Genomic DNA, 21,427 nt, shown 5'->3' with positions numbered 1-21,427 from the left:
ATTTACGGTGTCAAAAGCTTTAGAATGATCTAGGAGAATCAAAAATTCAAATTTTCCTGAATCGAGGTCAGCCCGTATATCTTCAACCACATCGGTTAAAGCGGTAATGCATCCACGATTTTTCCTAAATCCAGACTGTTTATGTGATAATAGATTTTTGGATGTTAAAAATTCATTCATTTGTTTATAAAGAATGTGTTCAAAAACTTTAGATAAAAAAGGAAGGATAGCGATGGGTCTATATTCATTATGACTCTTTGGTATTGGGATAATTTTTGCCTTCTTCCAGCTGGGTGGATATGCGGAAGTATCGTATTAAAGACATGTGTGAAAAATGGCAGCATAACAGGGAGCAAAGATTTTATAAATGTTGGATGAAGTTTATCTAGACCGACGGCATTGGACTTTACTGATAAAAATGATTCCAAAACATCTAACTGACTTACACATACAAACTTAAACGAGGAGTTACATTCATTATCACGGATTTGGTAATCACCGTCTATTTCGTTATCAGAGGCATATGAGTTTGAAGCAAAATCAGCATTAAGCTTATTGATATCATCTATGTTTATGTCACGTACATGTTTGCTGACTAGATTCATCTTCTTTATTTCCTTCCAATTACCTTTACTTCCCACGATTTGGGAGAATTTTTGTTCATAATATAGCCTTTTTGCATTTCTAATCTTTTTCGCGACCTCATTTCGGATCGAACAAAAACTTCCAAACAAGAAGGAAAGTCTGAAACGTTTCCATCGCTTATAAGCGTTGTTTCGTTTAACAATGAGGTCTTTTATTTCGATACTAGCTTTTTGGAAAACACAATCGTCCACATTGAAAATTTGGAGTTAACTTTGACGGTTATTTGATAACCAATAAAAATTGGAAAAAAAAGATTCAAAATCAAGTTTTTGTGTTTCAATTTGTTTTGTGCGAATGTATGCTTCATGATATTAACGCATACTGATTAATTAGAGACTTCAAAATGTTTAGTTCGTATGCACTATTTATCTCTGCGTACGATGAGACCTCATGGGAAATAACTAATTACCGCATTGGTCTCCTTTTTGGCGGGCAGACATGCATACAATTTTGATATTTTTTGATAATTTTTAATTTTTAATATTTTTCAGAATATAAATTTTTTGAATGTTGAGATGTCAAATTAAAGCTTTTGGGTCTTTCTGATTGGCCGGAGCAGAAAGCTTTCCGATGCAACTCTGCGTTGAACTGGTTTTCAAACGAGTTAAATGATTTAACTGGTTAAATTTTCCAACAAAAATTGCATGCGATTTAACTTCTTTATGAACATGTATTGTTCATTTAACTGGTTCAAGCCCATTTAACATGTTTAGCTCGTCAATTTGAACGTAGTATAAGATTATTTTCTTGATAGGTTATTTGATCCTCTGCGGATTCCATGCAATATATGCAAACCAATCTATTGTGTTTATCTTCGTACCAAGCTGTTCATAATTAATGTTTTTGAAATCTCTATAGGTGATCGTTTGGGTAAGGGTTATAGTCTGAAAGTCATAAACGAGGAATATTAGGTCATGTTTTGAGAAGACAGGCACGGACAATTGGAAAAATAAATAAAAAAACGAATGATTAATTAATTTGTCAGAACCTATCAGTCGTGATAGTGATGTATACATGCTTTATGGAGAATTTTATTAGCTTTAATTTGCCGTATCTCATTTTAAGATTAATAAATTGGTTCGTAAGATATACGTGATTAAATGCAACCACTTTTTGTTTTAAGCCGAATAACGGTAAATTGCAAATATCTCGAAAACGTATCCATAGAAAAAAAAATTAACTCCATTTTCGGAATCGCCGAGCAATTCTACATAGAAATTGGGTAGTGGCGTTTGGAGAACAAAAACCAAACTAAAATTTGTGATCCAGTGTAATTTGCAAAATGTTTAAGTAATAAAAACGATGACGAAATTTGATAATAGCATTTGTAATTTTATTCCTAACATTCGCATTCGCACATTCGCATTCCGAAAATTCGGATTCGCTTTCGCATTCGCGAATGTGAAAAATATGACATCCGAAACATCCCTAATTGGAGCCTTCTAAATTCAATGGCGTCTCCAGTTTTGCCCGATTGGCTCGACTTTTCGAGATAGCGGTACTTGAAACTTTGCTTAAATTTGAACTACTTTATAAAAAAAACTCCCTTAGTTTTGAAGATATTTTACTAAAACTTTGCACACGATTGTATTTTTATATTACCCTCACTATCTCTTATAATCATCGAAATCGGTTCACAATAACATCTAGCTCCCATATAACTGATTGTTCAGAAACATTGTTTTGTGTTATATCTCCTCCAATTAAGCAGGCAAAAATTTAGTAGAGGTTCAATTTAAAATACATATGTATATCACGCATACAATTTATTATTCAGATATGAAGTTAGAGTTATAGCGCAAAAACACATATCTGAGTTATTGCAAATGTGTTCAAGCAATAAAATCCGCAACTTATAAGAATTTATAAAAGGTCTTTATTGTATAAGAATTTCTTACAGAATGAAAAAATATTTTCTGTTATATTAGACTGAAACAACTCGATCTAATCAACTGCCAATAAGAATTATATTCCCATATCCAGGATCTAAAGGATAGTTAGAACATTTAGCATCTTTAAGACCAAATGTATTTAACATTTCTTCTATATATTTCCTTTGCCGGATACAAAAATTATTATTTTTATCCTTGAACACCTCCACACCTAGATAATGTCGAACTTCTCCAAGATTATTTATTTCGAAATTTTCCTTTAATAATTTTTCAATTTTTGATGTGTAATTTTTATCAAGACTAGCAATTAAAATGTCATCAACGTAAATTAGAACATATATTAATCCTTCCTCGTTGGTGTATTTGGTGTATAAACATACATCTGCTTTACTCTGATTAAATCCTCCTGATACTAGTACTTCATGCAAGGTCTTATTCCAAACATTTGCCGCTTGTTTAAGACCATATAAACTTTTATTAAGTTTACATATAAGATTGCCGTTCCCTTCCTGAAATCCTTGTGGTTTCTGCATAAAAATTTTCTCCTCCAAAGTACCATGTAAAAATGCTGATTTGACGTCAATGTGGACCACAGACATTTTTTTAATACCAGCAATGCTCAATAAGATCCTAAATGTTGTCTGTCGTACAACAGGTGCCGTATTTTTGACTAAAACATCTTGCTACAAGACGAGCCTTGTAACGATTTATATTACCAATTTCATCTCGTTTAATTTTATATGTCCATTTACAGCTAACTATATTTGCTTTCGGAGGTGGTACTACCAATTCCCATGTATTCGATGATATCAGAGACGAATATTCCTCCTTCATTGCTTTAACCCACTCTTCACGCTGTAAAGATTCCATAGCATCTTTATATGTTTTAGGTTCTTCAGTAACATCACTAACTTTGTAAGTTAAGCGCTGCGGAACTTTGCCTTTCGTCGGCCGTGTTGACCTGCGTATTGGAATTTCGATTTCTTTTGCAATTGGTATATTGTCAAATTGATATAAAGGTTCATTCTCTCTATTATTGTCCTCCGTACTAACATTTTGCAAATTCTTCATGTCAACTGTATCCTCTAAATCACTCCCAAAACCTATTCCACCATCCAAACTTCGAAATGAGTTTTCATCTTCTGACTGACCATTTGATGTTGGATTTGTATACTTTCTACACTCTTCAACTTCACGATTTTTAGGACTAAGAATACCAACGGGACTTCTTGACATTCTTTCAAATTACTCTTCAACTCATCAGAATTTTTGCATTCGTCCTCCTCTATGAATTTGACATCTCTGCTTAAAGTTATTTTCTTTGTGTTTACATCTAGCAATCTGTAACCCTTGGCATGGCCATCGTAACCTACAAATCATGATACAATAATTTTTAGAAGGTAGTTTCACTTCTTCTTCTTATCCGCCATGTTAGCTATCTGACAGAAAACGTGTTTCGTATTTTTTGTTGTACCAAATTTTTCAAAAAAAATCTACCTTTTGACGTTGGAAAAATAAATAATAATTTTCGAATATTTTTAAATATTTTTCTTCATAAAAAGTTAACCGCTGCTTTCGTGGATATTGCAACACACGGAATAGGTGTAAGGATGCAGCTATAAGAGCCACCGCATACCACAGAGTTTATCGGCCACCTATTTAAATAATAGGGCTCGCTTGAAATATGTACATGAAGATGTATGGAAGTGCGCACACTACACCAGCTTAATCGCTCCGACCAATAAGTTGTGGTGCAATGGAAAGACTAGCGAGCCCATCTAAATCGGCGGCCGATAAAGTCCGTGGTGTGCGATGGATCTAATCCATTATAAACAAGAAATATTGCCGTTATATTTTCATTTTTATGGGGGAAACTTTCCATTATGGCCGTTCGTTAAAGGTGCGGTGGGCGAAGGGGGAGTGGGCGTGGCACCTCCAACCGACCTTTTTGGAGAGGGCATGAACCGCCATTGACAAAAATGCAACCCCGACCACCTAGGCCCCCTATGGTTCCCTACGGACCCCTTAGAAAAATGGCCTAAAAGCGCAATTTTTACTTGCGTCCACAGTATTTTTGCGTAGAGTTCCTTTCTGCGTAGGCGGCCTTCGGCCGCGCTTAGGGATTATAACCCTGATGTAACCTTGGGAAAGGATGAGGTAACTAGAATTCCCTTTCTGTGTGGTAAACCTGGGGCTGCCGCCCAGTGATGTCTATTTTGGTTACTGGGTGTTTTATAAAAATGTCTTGTATATAAAAATGTGTATATAAAAATGTGTATATAAAAATGTATTGTGCAAATGAATATTTAACATACTTCAAGCGAATAAACGCAAATGAAAATTGTGCTTTTTGGCAATTTTTCTAAGGGGTCCCTAGGGAACCATAGGGGACCTAGGTGGTTGGGGGTTGCAGTTTTGTCAATGGCGGTTCATTCCCTCTCCAAAAAGGTGGGTTAGAGGTGCCACGCCCACTTACCATTCGCCCACCGCCCCTTTAATGAACGGCCATAAAGGAAAGCCAACCGTGATTAACAGTGGCAAAAATGTATGTATTAAATACGTATATTTATATTTAAAATTAAGTGATCAGTTATGAAACATATAAATCTTTACATGTTTTGTTAAAAAATATCTAAAATTACAAGCGAAAATCCCCAAGTTCTATATCGTAGCAGTGGCCACATTGCGTGTTTGTCACAGACACGGTTTATGTCAAAAATTTTGAAGTGAAACTACCTTCTAAAAATTATTGTATCATGCTACAAATGTAAGTAAATCAGATCTACGGTCCCATTTCTTCCGTTTTTCTTTCGGGATTTAAACTTATGCCCTTGAGCCAAAGAATTTCAAATGTTTTATACTAGGAATTTCACCTTCCCATCTCTCATAAGGTGTGCATTTAGTAGCACTTGTTACCAAACGGTTTTGCAAATAATTCGCTGTGTTAACTGCTTCACCCCAAAATAAGTTTGCTAGCTTTGCTTCAGTTAACATACACTTCGCCATTTCAACCAATGTTCTATTTTTCCTTTCAGCAACACCATTCTGTTGTGGAGAGTAAGGTACTGTATACTGACGCTGGATACCTTTTAAATCCAAAAAATTCTCTACAACCTTTGAGCGAAATTCCCCTCCATTATCTGATCTGATAACCTTTGGATACCTCGAGAATTTATTCATTACTAATTCCATATATATTTTTAATGTATCAAAAACCTCTGACTTATTTTGAAGGAGATAAATTACAGTGTATCGACTATAATCGTCAATAAAGGTCAAAAATATCGCTTTTTCCCTGGCGTGACTGTTTCCATTGGTCCGCAGACATCTGTATGTACCAAGTCCATTACAGAATTGAACTTAATATGCGAATCTGGAAATGGCTTTCTGACCATTTTATTTTCAAGACAAACATGGCAATTTTTCTCTACCCCGCAATTGACTAATTTAAGATCGCTTACCATACCTTCTTTCTGCATGAATTTCACCGCGTTAATATCTCGATGGCCAAATACTTTGTGCCAGTAGTGTTCACAACCCTGCAGCCTACATTGTGAGACGGCTAAAACTTTTTCAACGTGATGCTTTAATCGGAATAGACCATCTTGAAGATCAGCAACTCCAATTTCCTTTCCTTCCTGAGTTTGAATACTGCATGACGACTTGTTGAATACTACTTGAAAGCCTTTTTGCAAAAATTTATGAACGGATACCAGATTTCCGTGAAAGCCAGGTATGAATAACACTCCATCCATTTTAACCAAATTCTTTTCCCCGTAACTGTTACGCAATGTGATTTCACACGAGCCTTTTCCACTTGCGAAAACTGTCTGACCATTCGCTACTATTACCTTCTCATGCACCGACCTGTCCAGCGTTTTGAAATAAGCCTGCTTTGAACTGATGTGACACGTAGCTCCAGAATCAATGACCCACGAATTTCGATGACTCGCTGAAGAGAAACAATAATTATTCAGACTGTCGCTCCGAACTTCATTCACACTGTTGCTGCTCTTTGACTTTTTGAATTTCCAGTAATCCTTTTTAATGTGTCCCTTGACCTTACAAAAATGACACCGTTTTTCGAACTTCTCATCCATCTTAGTTATTTTCATCACTGAATCTTCCTTAGCAGCACCACATCCACCTTGGCGCAAACATTCTTCCAGTATACTTGTCTCGACAACTTTTATGTGAGTTCTTCCATTTTTCGAGCCTCCAAAGCAATCACCAGGGTATTAAACGAGGATGGTAAGCTGCTTAACAACATAGCCACCAACCAGCGTTCCGAAAAAGTTTCTCCCAATGCCTCCAGCTTCTTAAACAAGATTTTCATCTCCATGATATGTTCATTGATGTTCATATCCGCTGAGAATCTCATGCCACAAATCTTCCACATTATTCTTACGCAACTCCCAAGCGTGTCCTTTTCATGCTGACTCCGTAAGATATCCCAAGCCTTGCGTGCCGTTTTCGCCTTCTTGATTAACATTAGCTGACTGTCCTCTATACAATACATCCTCTATACAATACATTTCCATCTTCCTTCTTTTCGCAATATCAACTCCAATTTAAATTTCCACAAATGGTAGTTGTCTGCGTTCAGCTTTGTAAAAGATCCTTTTAAAAACTCCATCGTGCAACGGCCCATAACCTATTGCAAATGTGTTCAAGCAATAAAATCCGCAACTTATAAGAATTTATAAAAGGTCTTTATTGTATAAGAATTTCTTACAGAATGAAAAAATATTTTCTGTTATATTAGACTGAAACAACTCGATCTAATCAACTGCCAATAAGAATTATAAGTTAAAGTGTAAATATTACAAAGTAGTAAATATTATTAAATTGATATTTCTAACATGAGTAATCAGTTGTATTGGAGCTATATGTTAAAGTGAAACTATTTCGATAATTTTAAAGAATAATTAAGGTAACATTAAAAACCCGTTATGTGCAAAATTTTAATAAAATAACTTCAAAACTGAGGGAGTTATTTATAAAATTGTTAAAATTTAATTAAATTTTCAAAAAAAAAAAATTTTCTTTCGTTTTCAATTTCAGCAATCTAAATGTTAATTCCTCGTCTAACTTTTGAAGCACGTGATGAAAATGAATTACACTTATATTTATCGATTTATTAAAAGATTACTAATATAATCATATATAAAACATAGGTGTGCCCACAAATTAAAAAATTCAATTTTTTGTTTTGAAAGTGTACCTGTTTTTTAGATTTGCCATATGCGCAAATTTTCGATTTTTTAGTGCATGAGGTTCCGAGCCCTACTCATCATATTCATTGGTCTTATCGTTTATTATGTTTGCAAATACTGACTCCTTATCAATAAATTGTTCTGTTGTGATGCTTGTTTGGTATCATATGTACATATGTATCTGCTTAAAATGATGATGTGCCAATACAAAAGTAGTCTTTGATTGCATGTTGAAGATGAAAGACGATTCACAAGCAGCAATAAATTATACTTGATATATGTAGATATGTATACATAAGCAAAAGGGATTAAAACGAGTTTGTTTGCCAATATGGATGGCCATAACGTGGAATCAAATGATGATAGTTTTCTTAAATCTCGGTAGGAACAAAACTAAATTAAAAATAGTAATTTTAAGTGACTTAATAAATTATTTGTAATATAGTAAGTCTAAAGACAAGCCTCCTCTATGGGACACTTTCCAAGACCCGCCATCAAGGAGAGCAACAGGATCGGCAGCGAGTTGGGCGAAGTTGGGCTGCTTTTTGAAAATCTTTAAATTTTTGACATACATCTTTGTATTTATTGTCGTTTTGGCAACAGCTACTACATCGAAAATATCGTTCCTCTTAATGGTGTCCCGTCTTCGTAAAAATGCAGTTGTAAAGAGATGCAATGCTTTGGGTATGTAAAAATAATAACAGTAAGTAGTTTTGTTCGATAACACAATCAGTGTTGCCATTTTAGCCGTTTTCCGGCTAGATTTAGCCGGTTGCGATAGTAAACAGCCGTAGAAAATTCGGTTTAGCCGGCAACCGATTTGTGAGCCATTTTGCAAAATAAATTTGGCTGTTTTTAGCCGATTTTCCTACTTGCTTATTTTCTTAAAATTCAGATATGTATATGATTCCATTTTTACAAATGCAGTGGCCCAAAATCTATTAGAAGTGGTTACTTCACGGTGCACGGCTGGACGGTTTACAAAGCTGTGCCATAGGAAACCGGTTTTTACAATGCAACCCGTGCAATTAGTGCACCGTGCAAGGGCTATGCAACACTTCGAAAATACCGAAATGCAGGCTTTCCCAAAGTGGGTGGGTATATGTTACTTATTCTTTCGAACTTCACAATCACACTGTGAAAGAGCGAATCCACACGATTTTAGAGGCAGTCGAACTTATAAAAAGTTTGAAAACTTGTGAATTTTTAGTTTTCAACTTGACCAAAGCACCGACGTAGTGGGACTTAATTTTCTTCTAGTGTTGGTGAGGTACCCATTCGCAATGCAAATCGAAGAAGAACTTTTGATGAGCGAAGTAGTTGAGACTTACACACAGTGATCGGACTTAAAAAAAAATTTGTGTGGTAAAATCTGGAAAAAAAAATTGGTAGATTTCAAAATAATGTGGTAGATCTCAGGTTTTGGATGGAACTTTGTACAAAAATTAAAAAAATTCTGCAAGGTTGCACCTAAATTGCAAATATTTTAATTATAATCTAAAAAAAAAATAATTTTAGTGTAATAAAGTGCAAGATTGAAGTTACTAAAAATTGCATTGAGTTTTGGCCATTTTTTTCATTGACAGTGTAAAGCAGTTCCTTCCATCTCAAGATATTTTTCGAACATATGTATTTTGAAAAATTTCTGCAACCTTGCGGAGTGCTGCCAGCTTTTCTTTTTATCACATCACGATGTAGCGAACAAATGTGGCTCGTTCCAGAAACCGCTACTTGTGATTTGCCGATTTTGACAATTCCTTTAGAAATTTGAGATGCACTGAAATTTGCTAATCCTTTCACAAAAATCGCCGGTTTTTATCATTTTCGCTATTCATTCTTTTTATAAAGCATATATTTTGCAATTGAACACAATAAAACCACGTTTCCTGTCGAAAAATTGAATATTGGGAAAATTTACTATTTTGCGGTTTATTTTATCCTCCCATTCTGCCTGTTGTTAGTGTTTAGTGTTGGACAATTTTTGCTCTTAAAATTAAAAAATTATGTCGAGCAAAAATAAAACTACTCAAAAACGCGAATATGTGGTAGATTTCAGACCTTGTGTGGTAGATGTGGTAGGTGCTCAAAAAAGTGGCAGATCTACCACAATGTGGTAGAATTCCGATCACTGCTTACACAACTAGCGACGAAATTTTTTAAGCTATCGTCAAATTTGTACAGAAAAATAGTATGAAACGGAGCAAGTATGTGGATAGTTGCAGTGGTTGGAAAAACGAAAGGAGCGATGTCTAGGATGAAGCAAGAGGCAGAAAACGCCACGAGAAGTCACTGTATTATCCGTCGGTATACCCGGCGACTAGGAAGATGCCGCCACTGGATTTAAAACCCGTATTGAATGACGCTGCGAAGATAATAGAGGCCTGCGAAATAAAAATACATCTTTGGTTTTTTCCAGCACGTCGAGATTTTTGTTATTGGTGACATGTATATTTTAGAATTTCTAGCAATTTGCATGAAAACCTCATAGATAAACAAAGTCAATCAGAAAAAGGTATGTAACTTCGAAGTTAACGCTAAGAAAATTGATAACAGCCGGTTTCACCAGAAATTTAAATGGAAAATAATTTTTTATTTTCTGTAAATCTAATACGTATTTATATAAAAATCTCGTGTCACGGTGTTCGTGGTCGGACTCCTCCTAAACGGCTCGACCGACCTTTATGAAATTTTTTGTGTATATATGGTAGGTATGAGAATCGGATTTAAAGTATATTTCATACCGGTAGGTGCAGGGGGTGTGGCACCTCCCAAAAAACCGCATCTTTCATATGGCATATCTCTGGAACTGTTCATGGTATAGTACTCGATCATGGTATGGAGATATATGAAAACAGTCGCATACTCATGGAGAAAAATTGTGGTTATTGGGAAAGGGGGTGAGGCACCTCCCAGACAAACCGAATTTTTCATACTGTTGTTCTCTGGAAATGTTCATGGTAGAGTACTGGAACTTGGTGTAGAGATATATGAAATCAATCACATGGTTATGAAGAAAAATTGGGGCTATTAGAAAAAGGGGCGTGGCGCCTGGCATGCAAACCAAATTTTTCATACTGCATATCCTGGAAAATATACACGGAAAAGGAATCGAACATGGTATGGAGATATACATATGAAAGTAATCGCATACTCATGGAGAAAAATTGTGGTTGTGGTGTCACCTCCCACACAAATCGAATTTTTCATACTGCATATCTCTGGAAGTGTTCATGGTACAGAACTGGAACTTGATATGTACAATAGACCGCGTCAAAATAAAAAAAATCCCTCTATGCGACCGGCATAAGACTCAAATTTAAGCATTTGGTATAGTAATGATCCTCCATGAAGGTGACATAATCCTCTTCTTCTTGTTGTTGTTGTTGTAGCAGCATACAAATTCCCCAAAGACTTTTTGGGGAGTGTTGCTGGAGTGACAGTCCTTGGCCAGATATAAATCTGGGTCGTTCCGGTTACGTAGACCCGACTGTCGTGGGTCTTCTTTTTTGGCGCTGTAACCGCCTAAGCGATTTTGGCCGAGTTCAGAAAAGCACACCAGTCGTTTCTTTTCTGTGCCAACTGACGCCAATTGGAAACGCCAAGTGAAGCCAAGTCCTCCTCCACCTGATCTTTCCATCACAGTGGGGGCATCCCTCTTACTCTGCTACCACCAGCGGGTTCCGAGTTGAATACTTTCAGAGCTGAAGCGTCGGTGTCCATTCGAACGACATGGCCAAGCCGGCGGAGCCGCTGTATTTTAATTCGCTGCATTATGCCCATGTCGTTGTAAAGCTCATACAGCTCATCGTTTCATCGTCTGCGGTACTCGCCGTCGCCAGCGCGTAAACGCCGTAAATATTCCGCAAAATCTTTCTATCGAACACTCCAAGAGCCGCCTCATCGGATGTTGTCATTGTCCATGCTTCTGCGCCATATAGAGCGTGGTTTTCGTACGTCGAGAGAGGACTTTACTCCTGAATTGCCTACTCAGTCCAAAGTAGCATTTGTTGGCAATAGTGATTCTGCGTTGGATTTCAATGCTGACATTATTATCGGTGTTAATGCTGGTTCCCAAGTAAACGAAATTCTTTACTTTCTCGGAATTGTAACTGTCAACAGTGACGTGGGTGCCAAGGCGCGAATGTGCTGACTGTTTGTTTACCGCCAGTCCATTGGAAAAGGCAGAACAGCCTTCGCGGTTTTTGTTACCGAGATGTCGATGTCATCGGCATAAGCCAGCAATTGCACGCTCTTGTATTCTTCCTGAGCGGTTCAGTTCTGCAGCTCTTATTATCTTCTCCAACGCCGGATTAAAGAAGTCACATGAAAGGGAGTCGCCCTGTCTGAAACGCCGTTTGGTGGCGAACGGCTCGGAGAGGTATTTCCCAATCCTGACGGAGCTGGTGGTATTGCTCAACGTCATTTTGAAGTCGACAAATAAGTGGTAAGTGTCGATCCTTTTCTCGCGGGTCTTTTCCAAGATTTGGCGTATTGTGAATACCTGGTCTATGGTGGATTTGCCGGGTCTAAAGCCACATTGATAAGACCCAATCAGTTCATTGATGGTGAGCGTCAGTCTTTCACACAATACGCTCGATAAGACCTTGTAACCTATGCTTAGAAAGCTGATCCCGCGGTAGTTGGCGCGAATAGCGGGGTCACCTTTCTTGTGGAGTGGGCAGAGCACACTTAAATTCCAGTCGTCGGGCATGCGTTCATCTGACCATATTCTTCACAAGATTTGATACATGCACATTATCAACTCCTCGCCGCCGTACTTAAATAGCTCAGCTGGCAGGCTATCAGCTCCAGCAGCTTTGTTGGTTTTCAGCCGCGTTATTGCTATACGTACCTCGTCATAGTCAGGCGGTAGAACGTCGACTCCGTCACCATCAATTGCGGGTTCGGCTTCTTCTTCTCCATAACTTTTAGTAGGGCAGAAAAGTGTTCCCTACATAATTTAAGTACGCTCTGGACATCGGTTACTAGGTCACCATTGTTGTTCTTACAGGAGTACGCCCTGGTCTTGAAACCTTGCGTAAGTCGCCCAACTCTCTGGTAAAATTTTCGGGCATTCCTCCTGTCGGTCAGCATTTCAAGCTCTTCGCACTCATGTATTTCGGCCTCTCTCTTCTTATTGCGGCAAATACGTCTCGCTTCCTTCTTCAGATCCCTATAGCGGTCCCACATAGCGCGCGTTGCGCCCGATCGCAGCGTGGCCCTGTAGGCGGCATCTTTTTTTTCTGCAGCTTTCTGACACTCCTCATCGTACCAGTTGTTCTTTCGGGCTCGCTGAAATCCGATTACTTCTTCGGCGGCGGTACTTAATGAGCGAGAAATGTGGTTCCACTGCTCGCATATGTCGGTTTGTTGAAGAGTGCTCTCTGAGAGCAGGTGTGAGAGTCGAGTAGCGAACGCGCTGGCTGTCTGTTGTGATTGCAGCTTTTCGACGTTAAGCTTTCCTTGCCTATTTGGGCGCACATTTTTTGCTGCACAGAGGCGGGTGCGAATCTTGGCTGCAACAAGATAGTGGTCCGACTCGATGTTTGGGCCTCGGAGTGTGCGTACGTATAAAACACTGGAAGCGTGCCTACCGTCTATCACAACATGATCGATTTGGTTTCTCGTTTTTCGATCCGGAGACAGCCACGTAGCTTGATGGATCTTTTTATGCTTGAACCTAGTACTGCATACCACCATGTTTCGGGCCCCGGCGAAGACGATCAGCCTCAATCCGTTGTCGGACGTTTCGTCGTGGAAGCTGAATTTTCCGACGGTGGTGGGTTGCTCACGTTACCCAGAGTGCGCGAACGAGGACGTAAGAGTCGGGATTGAGTATAGCCGTGCAGCTGTAACGGCATACCCCGCGCAACGACTATACCCCATTGCATTGAAGGGGACATAATACTTAAATGGAAATCAATGTTTTTTTTACAGTTTCGATCGTTTTCATTGATCCCAGGAAATCATGTTGACCTCAAAAACTAAATGCACAATGCGGCACCTCTTACAATTGTCTTAGAGAGGAGAGGATCATTGGCTATTGGAAAAAGAGGCGTGGCACCTCCCATATAAACCAAATTTTTCACACTGCATATCTCTGGAAGTGTTCATGATAGAGTACTGGAACTTGGAATGGAGTTATATAAAATCAATCGCATAGTCATGAATAAAATTTGGGGTTATTGGAAAAAGGAGCATTGCACCTCCCATAAAAACCGAATTTTTCACACTGCATATCTCTGGAAGAGTTCATGGTAGAGAACTGGAACTTGGAATGTACAAGATATATAAAATCAATCGCATAGTCATGAAGAAAAATTGGGGCTATTGGAAAAAGAGGCGTGGCATCTCCTATATAAACCGAATTTTTCACACTGCATTTCTCTGTTCATGGTAGAGTACTGGAACTTGGTATGTACAAAATATATAAAATCAATCGCATAGTCATGCAGAAAATTTGGGGCTCTTCGAAAAAGGGGCGTGGCGCTTCCCATACTAACCGAAATTCTCCTACTGCATATCTCCGGAAGTGTTCATGGTAGAGTGCTCGAACATGGTATGGAGATATGTATATGAAATCAATCCCATACTCTTAGAGGAAATTGGGGCTATTTAAAAAGGGGGCGTGGCGCCTTTCAAACGCACTGAAACTATTACGTATCTTTGTATGCATATACACTTTTGCTAGGTTATTTATGACGGCAATGGAAATATGCCTTCTGACAACCACCAAACCGTAATATTAGAACATAAATGCGTCACTGAAAATCATGAACGTGACCTTGTGGTGAAAATGTTGGTCCAAAATATTTCAATACAAAAAATTAATTTTGGGCGGGACGAAGTTCGCCGGATCTGCTAGTTTCCATAGAAAATTCAAAAAATTAAAATCATTATACCTTTCATGAGCATGAAATCGAGCTGAGTCGATTTACCCATGTCCGTCTGTCCGTCTGTTCGTCTGTTCGTCTGTCTCTCTGTCCGTCTGTTTGTATGCAATCTAGCCTCTCAGTTTTCGAGATATCCAGATGAAATTTGGTAGGTGGGTGTATTTTTATAATGTATTAATTATTTGTCGGAACCGGAAGAATCGGACCACTATAATATATAGCTCCCATACAATTGATTGTTCAGATATGAGATTTTTCGTTATAACTTCTCCATTTAAGTAGCTAGGAAAATAAAATTTTGCACTATTATCACTCATTATCAAAAGAATACTTTCAGTGAAAATGGCGAAGATCGGGTCGCTAAAACCTATAGCCTCCATACAACTGATTGTTCAGATATGAGATTTCTTGCCATAAACTTCTCCATTTATGCAGCTAGGAACATAAGAATTTGCACCGTTTTCACTCATTATTAACAGAATACTTACAGTGAAAATAACAAAGATCGGGTCTCTATAACCTATAGCTCCCATACAACTGATTGTTTAGATATACGATTTTTCGTTACAACTCCTCCATTTAAGTAGCCAGGAACATGAAATTTTTCACTGTTGTCACTCATTATCAAAAGAATACTTTCAGTGAAAATGGTGCAGATCGGGTTGCTATAACCTATAGCTTCCATACAGTTGAATGTTCAGATATGAAATTTTTCGCCATAACTTCTCCATTTAACAGGAACATGAAAATACCGTTTTCAGTCATTATTAACAGAATACTTACAGTGAAAATAACAAAGATCGGGTCACTATAACATATATCTCCCATACAACTGATTGTTCAGTTATCAGAATTTTCGTTATAACTCCTCCATTTATGAAGCTAGGAACATGAAATTTTGTAATACTTCCACCCATTATCAACAGAATACTTACAGTGAAAATAACAAAGATCGGGTCACTTTTACATATAGCTCCCATACAACTGATTGTTCAGATATGCGAGTTTTTGTTATAACTCCTCTACCTATGCAGCTGGGATCATGAAATTTCGCAATATTTCCACCCATTATCAAACAAATACTTACAGTGAAAATGGCGAAGATCGGGTGGCTATAACATATAGCCTCCATACAAATGATTGTTCAGATATGAGATTCTTTGTTATAACTTCTCCATATATGCAAGTAGAAACATGAAATTTCGCACTGTTTTCACTCATTATCAACAGAAAGTTTACAGTAAAATTAACAAAGATCGGTTCACTATAACCTATTTATTGCCTCCATAGAACTGATTGTTCAGATATGGGGTTTTACTGTAAAACTCCTTTATTTGGACAGCTAAAACCGATAAATTTCGTAAGATATTTTATAAATAATAATACAAAGTCTACTGAGAAAATCGTCAAAATCTTTGCTGTTTAAGCTTTATCTCCTATACCACTGATTGTTCAGGTACAAGTTTTTGCGATATATCTCTCTTATGTAGGAAGCTAAACCCATTAAATTGTGTTACCGGTTCACATACCGATCACACACCAGTGAAAATCCAGTCCTCTGATTGTTTATATGTATCTCCTCTATCTATGTATGCTGTGAATATATACATTTTTTCAAATGCAGTAATCTGTTAAAGTAAAATTTTCAGATGTTCATGAAAGGTATGAAGCCTTCGGCATAGCCACAGCCACAGCGCTGCTCTTACTTGTTTTTCACTTAAATTGCTTTCGTGAAATTGGCTGTATAAGTTATTTTCTTAGCGTTAACGCGCATTACCAGTGTTAACTTGGAAGGTTTAGAAAAAACCATTGTCGAATGTTATTATTATTATTATTATTATTTGTTGGGGATATATACAATATAACCCTAACTTAATTAGCACACTGGCTGCTAGGACCTTCGGTGCTTATTGTTTTGATTACAAAATGATTTAATTCTAACTGTGCATTTTAAATATTCTCTAATATATTAATACATTTCATATAGTTGTATAAGTTAATCACATTGTCGTAGGTAACATTATTTAATAGTGTGGATGGTACCGTAGTTCCAAGTGCGGTACTTCGTTTGGTGGTTAGCATTGGGCAGGGGTCTAGGAATTGTTGGATTGAGAGATTCCCACCACAAAACTGGTAAACCGGGGGGGGGGAGCCGAGGAGAAGATGCTCGTGTGATAGTTTAGTGTGTCCGAGCCTAAGTCGAATAAAAGTTGTTATTTGGTGTTTGGAAAGGGAAGTTGGGAATAGGGATTTTCTACAATCAGGGTTTATAAGAGTATACGGATGGTTAAATTGAGACCATTCAGCATTTTTCAAGTGAATAGTATGGTTGTTAATAATTTTAAGAATGTCATTGGAGGAGAATGTGTCGAAGGAGATGGAGGGGTGGGAATATGTATTTTTTGCTGCTAAATCGGCTTTTTCATTCCTAGAGATCCCTATGTGGCTGGGTATAGAAGCTTTATTTTGTTGGAGTATTTTATTAATTTTTCCCTGATACGACGAACGGTCTGATCACCGTTAAAGATGTTTTTTAGTGCTAGACAGACTGACAGGCTGTCTGTGCAGATTAGGAATTTGCCGTTAATATTTGTTGCATACTCTGACGCCTTGAGGATAGCCAATGCCTCGGCAGAAAAAATTGAGCTATTCGGAGTTAGCCAACCGTTGGATATTAGGCTTCCGTCATGTTGTACTACAGCGAAGGTTGTGCTATGGTCAGTTCTTGAACCATCGGTGAAAATTGGTACCCAGCCCTCTAAGGTCTGCGAATGAATTAGTTCTTCAAAACGTTGTATAAATACTACCGCATTTGTATTAAGTTTACGGAGGGCATGAAGATCGACATTTATTGATGCGGGATGGAGTTTCCAAGGACATTGGCTACAAACTTTCGGGCAGGTTGCCAGAGAAGAAATACCGAGGGTGTTGCAGTTGTAGACGCAACGGCGAATGGCCGACCAGATTTTGAAAGACCGTTTATGCCGGGATACGGTTTTAAAGGTGTTGAAAAGAGGTTTATTTGTGGTGCTTAAAAGTTTGGGTATAAGTTTAAGAGTGGTTATTTCACGTCTTTCGGTGATGGATGGAAGTCCAGATTCAACTAAGACACACTTGATAGGAGACGTTGGGAAGGCGTTAAGGCTTCGTCGGACCGCTGAATGATAAGGGGCATTGAGAAGGTTTAGATGCTGATTGGCGCACCAGCCGTAAATAGGGAGACCGTAATCAATTTTAGATAATACCAGAGATCGAGTGATGTTGATGAGTGTGTTTTGATGTATACGTACGGTGACCATCCGTCCTGTATTATACGGGTCAGTCCTCTTTTTGGGCCACCTGTCCTGGCAATTTAATAATTTTATACGGGACGCAAAATGTTCTGTATTTTGGTACTACCTAGAGTAAAAATTCAACATCCCTGCATTTGTCAGCTGATCAGAATGACATGTCAATGAACCAATTGACCACAGATGATATGATACGAGACACTCTCATTTTGCTTCTGAGAGAGCACCCAAACTCGTTTTATGACTTGGCAGCACAGAAAGTTCAGGGCCGATGAACAGCTACCACTAGTCAAGTTCAAAATCCAGCCCTTTGAATTCGAGGGATTTTTTGTGCATGCATTTATAAAACTAGCAAAAATGCAGTGTTTATGAGTAAAAACGCGTTTATGCGTAATTTAATAATTTTATAATACTAAAAGGCAAAGCAGATATTTATTCATATTTATTGGTTTTCGAGCGATTTACTTACTAAAAAAAAAATCACCTAAAATTTCTTAGTAAATACCAAGCATGTTTTTCGTAGCAGTGGCATTATTAGAAGATGTTATAAAAAATGAACCGGATCAAATTATCCGTGTAATTGAAAGTGATGTTGATAAACACAAGACATTTACTTATCATCGCTTTGTAAGTATAAAATCGATGTGAAAATAAATTTTGATTTATTTATATAAGGAAACGAAATTAATTTTTAGAACTATGCCCCCATGCCTCCAAAACGTAGGTGTATTTTCAACGATGAGCTTCAAAAAGAGTTCAAATTCATTAAAGAAACTGGACTGGCTAGTGAAGTTCGTTGTGAAAAGTGCAAAGCAGTGTTTTCAATTGCAAACGGGGGCGGTCTGATATTTCTCAACATCTAAAAACGCGAAAACATAAAGATGCCCATGCTGCCGCTGCATCAACCAAAAAATTGAACAAATATTTTTGTAGAGAAAACTTTGATGGGGCTACAAAACAGAATGCAGTCAACGAAGGGACTTGGGCCTTCCACACAGTTCAACATGATTCTTCATTCAGGTCAAATGACTGCACTACCAAACTCATAAAAAACTGTTTCGATGAGAAGTTTTTGCAAAATTGCAGAAATCTACGGGAAACAATTTCATCGGTGTGAATTGTGCAGCTCACATTCTCAATAACTGTATCCAAACAGCGGTAGAGTGTTTACCTTTAGATATGGAAGTTGTTGTGGTGAAAATTTATTCTTTTTTTTATACATACACTGTTCGTGTAGAAAAAATTAAAGATATTTGCGAAAACTCGGAAACGGAGTATCGTAAATTTTTAGGTTTTAGCAAAACGAGGTGGCTGACGCTCAAGCCTGCTGTCGAAAGAATTATAAAGCTTTATATACCTTTAAAAGAATATTTTCTTTCACAGAAGAAAGTTCCTACTATTTTATATGACTTTTTTAAAAATCCATGTTCACTAATATGGCTTTTATTTATTCATAGCCAGGCTGCAAAATTTTATTCGAAAATATCTCAAGTAGAATCGCAAGATGTAAGCATGCCAGAAGTAGCTTTAATATTAAAAAATCTTAAATTCGAAATGATTCAACGAAGAGATGAGCTATTTTTGCCTTTGGACGTTAAAAAGTTGTTAACTGAACTGGATGAACAAAACCTTATCAATCAAAGCAAATTTAAAGAAAATGTGACCGCGTTCTATAACACGTGCTTTGAATACTTGAAACAGTGGGACTCATCTTTTCAAGAAGTAGAAAACTTAAGTTGGATTGTACTAAAAGAAGTGCCTTCGTGGTCCGATATAGAAAAAAGCTTAGTTTTAATTATGGCGAAAAGAGGCTCTTTAATCATTGATGATTCGGAATTGTTCGATGAGTTTAATTACATTAAACAGTTTTTAGATGAACAAAAAATTAGAGATTGGTTAAATAATGGGAAAACATTAAGCGAAAAATGGGTGGAAATTTTCGAACATTTTTCCAAGAAGGACATCTCTTTAAAAAATATCATTAAATTAGTCGAATTCAGCTTATGTTTGCCAGGGTCAAACGCACCCACAGAAAGAATTTTCTCGTTGATGAATAATTTTTGGACTAGCGAAAAGTCCCAACTATACATTTGTACGTATTTATTTTCAAACAAATACACATAATTTTTGATTTGTTGCATTCCGTTATGGAAATAAAAGCAAAGATAAATGAAAAAAAATGACTTTTTTCTTTTCCCGTATTTGATCGCCATAAATATGGTCACCGTATGTATACGAAGGTGTTTCGATGACAAGTTCTTAATAATGTTTAACCTGGTGAAAAGGTTTGTTCTTAGTGTGGAACAGTGGGGTTTAAAAGTGTACTTGCTATTAAAAATTACGCCGAGGATTTTATGAGTGGCTACGTTCTCTATTCGCGAATTGTTTACACTAAGGGTTATAGGTTGACAATTAAGTTTTCGGCATATGTGTAGTACTTTGCATTTGCTGTAGGTCAGTGTAGTGCCTGAGTATTGGCCCCAAGCATTGATGTCGTGTAGCAAGTTGGCAAAATCACTTTCGACTGTTGAAGGATCTTTTGTTTTAGTATAAAAAATTGCATCGTCGGCATAGATTCGGAAGTCTATTGATTTGAAGTTGCTTGCTATTTTGTTGAGCTTTTCGAAGGCTATTGTAAAGAGTACAACCGATAGTGGTAAGAGCTTTGATCTTGGCCCAGATTTTCTTAGGTGTAGAGGATGGGTTGACATCGGAAGTGAAGTTGGAGATTGCCTTCCTTTTGGCTTCTTTTACAGATTTTTTGAACTGTGCATTAGTTCTTTTGTAGGCCACAAGGAGGTCTACAGATGGAGATAGTTTATAGGAATTAAGGGTGGGTAACTCTGTAAATTTTCGTGTGCTGACTCAGTAACTCCAACTCACTTTAATGAGTCAGCACAGTGAGCTGGCACAAGTGTGCTATCGCACAATTGGTATGTACATCGAAATTATTGATGATGTTAGTAATCGAAATCGATTTAGAAAAGGTTATCCTTAGCTTCTGTTCGTAGCTGGCCGGAAAAATTTTACAAAGCTGATTTCAACTGGTGAGTTCATTTGCAAAATAATTCCCTACTTAGTGTTGCTTGAGAGTTGTCACATAAGAATCTGTTAAATGGGCTATGCATGTAAGCGGTTACCCAACGCATAGCACTTCTCATGTAGAATTCTGTTTGGTTTTGATTTTTACGTAAAAATGGTATAGCAGTGCAAGTATGCATAACTTGGCTATTCGCCTTGCTTCTTTTTAAATTTGGTAGTCGTATATTCAATTGATGGTTAGTCTAGTGATGCCATCTATTATGGTACTCTTTGGAAGATCGTATTAGGTTCATTCCTTATCTTTTTGGGCTAAAATCTGAAAAGTGTCAAAATGCCAGAGCGTAAGCAAAATGCGCTCGCTAAAAGAGAGTAACAGGAAAAGTAAAGGAACGCAAAAAAACCAAATTTTTAGTCCAAAGAATGGCAACAACAAAACTAACGTCAAATAA

At 37.4% G+C, this 21,427-nt stretch overlaps 1 protein-coding gene across 1 annotated transcript in view; it reads left to right on the top strand.

Annotated features, from left to right (window-relative positions):
- Positions 1–7,963: 7,963 nt before the first annotated feature.
- Positions 7,964–21,427, top strand: part of LOC118739778 (chitin synthase chs-2-like) — a 302,066-nt gene continuing 288,602 nt past the window's right edge. The window contains exons 1-2 of the mRNA XM_036471285.1: positions 7,964–8,134; positions 8,199–8,437. Coding sequence (XP_036327178.1) covers positions 8,085–8,134; positions 8,199–8,437 — 289 coding nt within the window. The 5' untranslated portion in view covers positions 7,964–8,084. The remainder of the gene's footprint in view (positions 8,135–8,198; positions 8,438–21,427) is intronic.

This window comes from Rhagoletis pomonella, unplaced genomic scaffold (assembly GCF_013731165.1).
Source record: "Rhagoletis pomonella isolate Grant_MI unplaced genomic scaffold, Rhpom_1.0 Rhpom_scaffold_00005, whole genome shotgun sequence".
Classification (NCBI taxonomy): domain Eukaryota; kingdom Metazoa; phylum Arthropoda; class Insecta; order Diptera; family Tephritidae; genus Rhagoletis; species Rhagoletis pomonella.
This window is presented reverse-complemented; position numbering and strand designations above follow the sequence as displayed.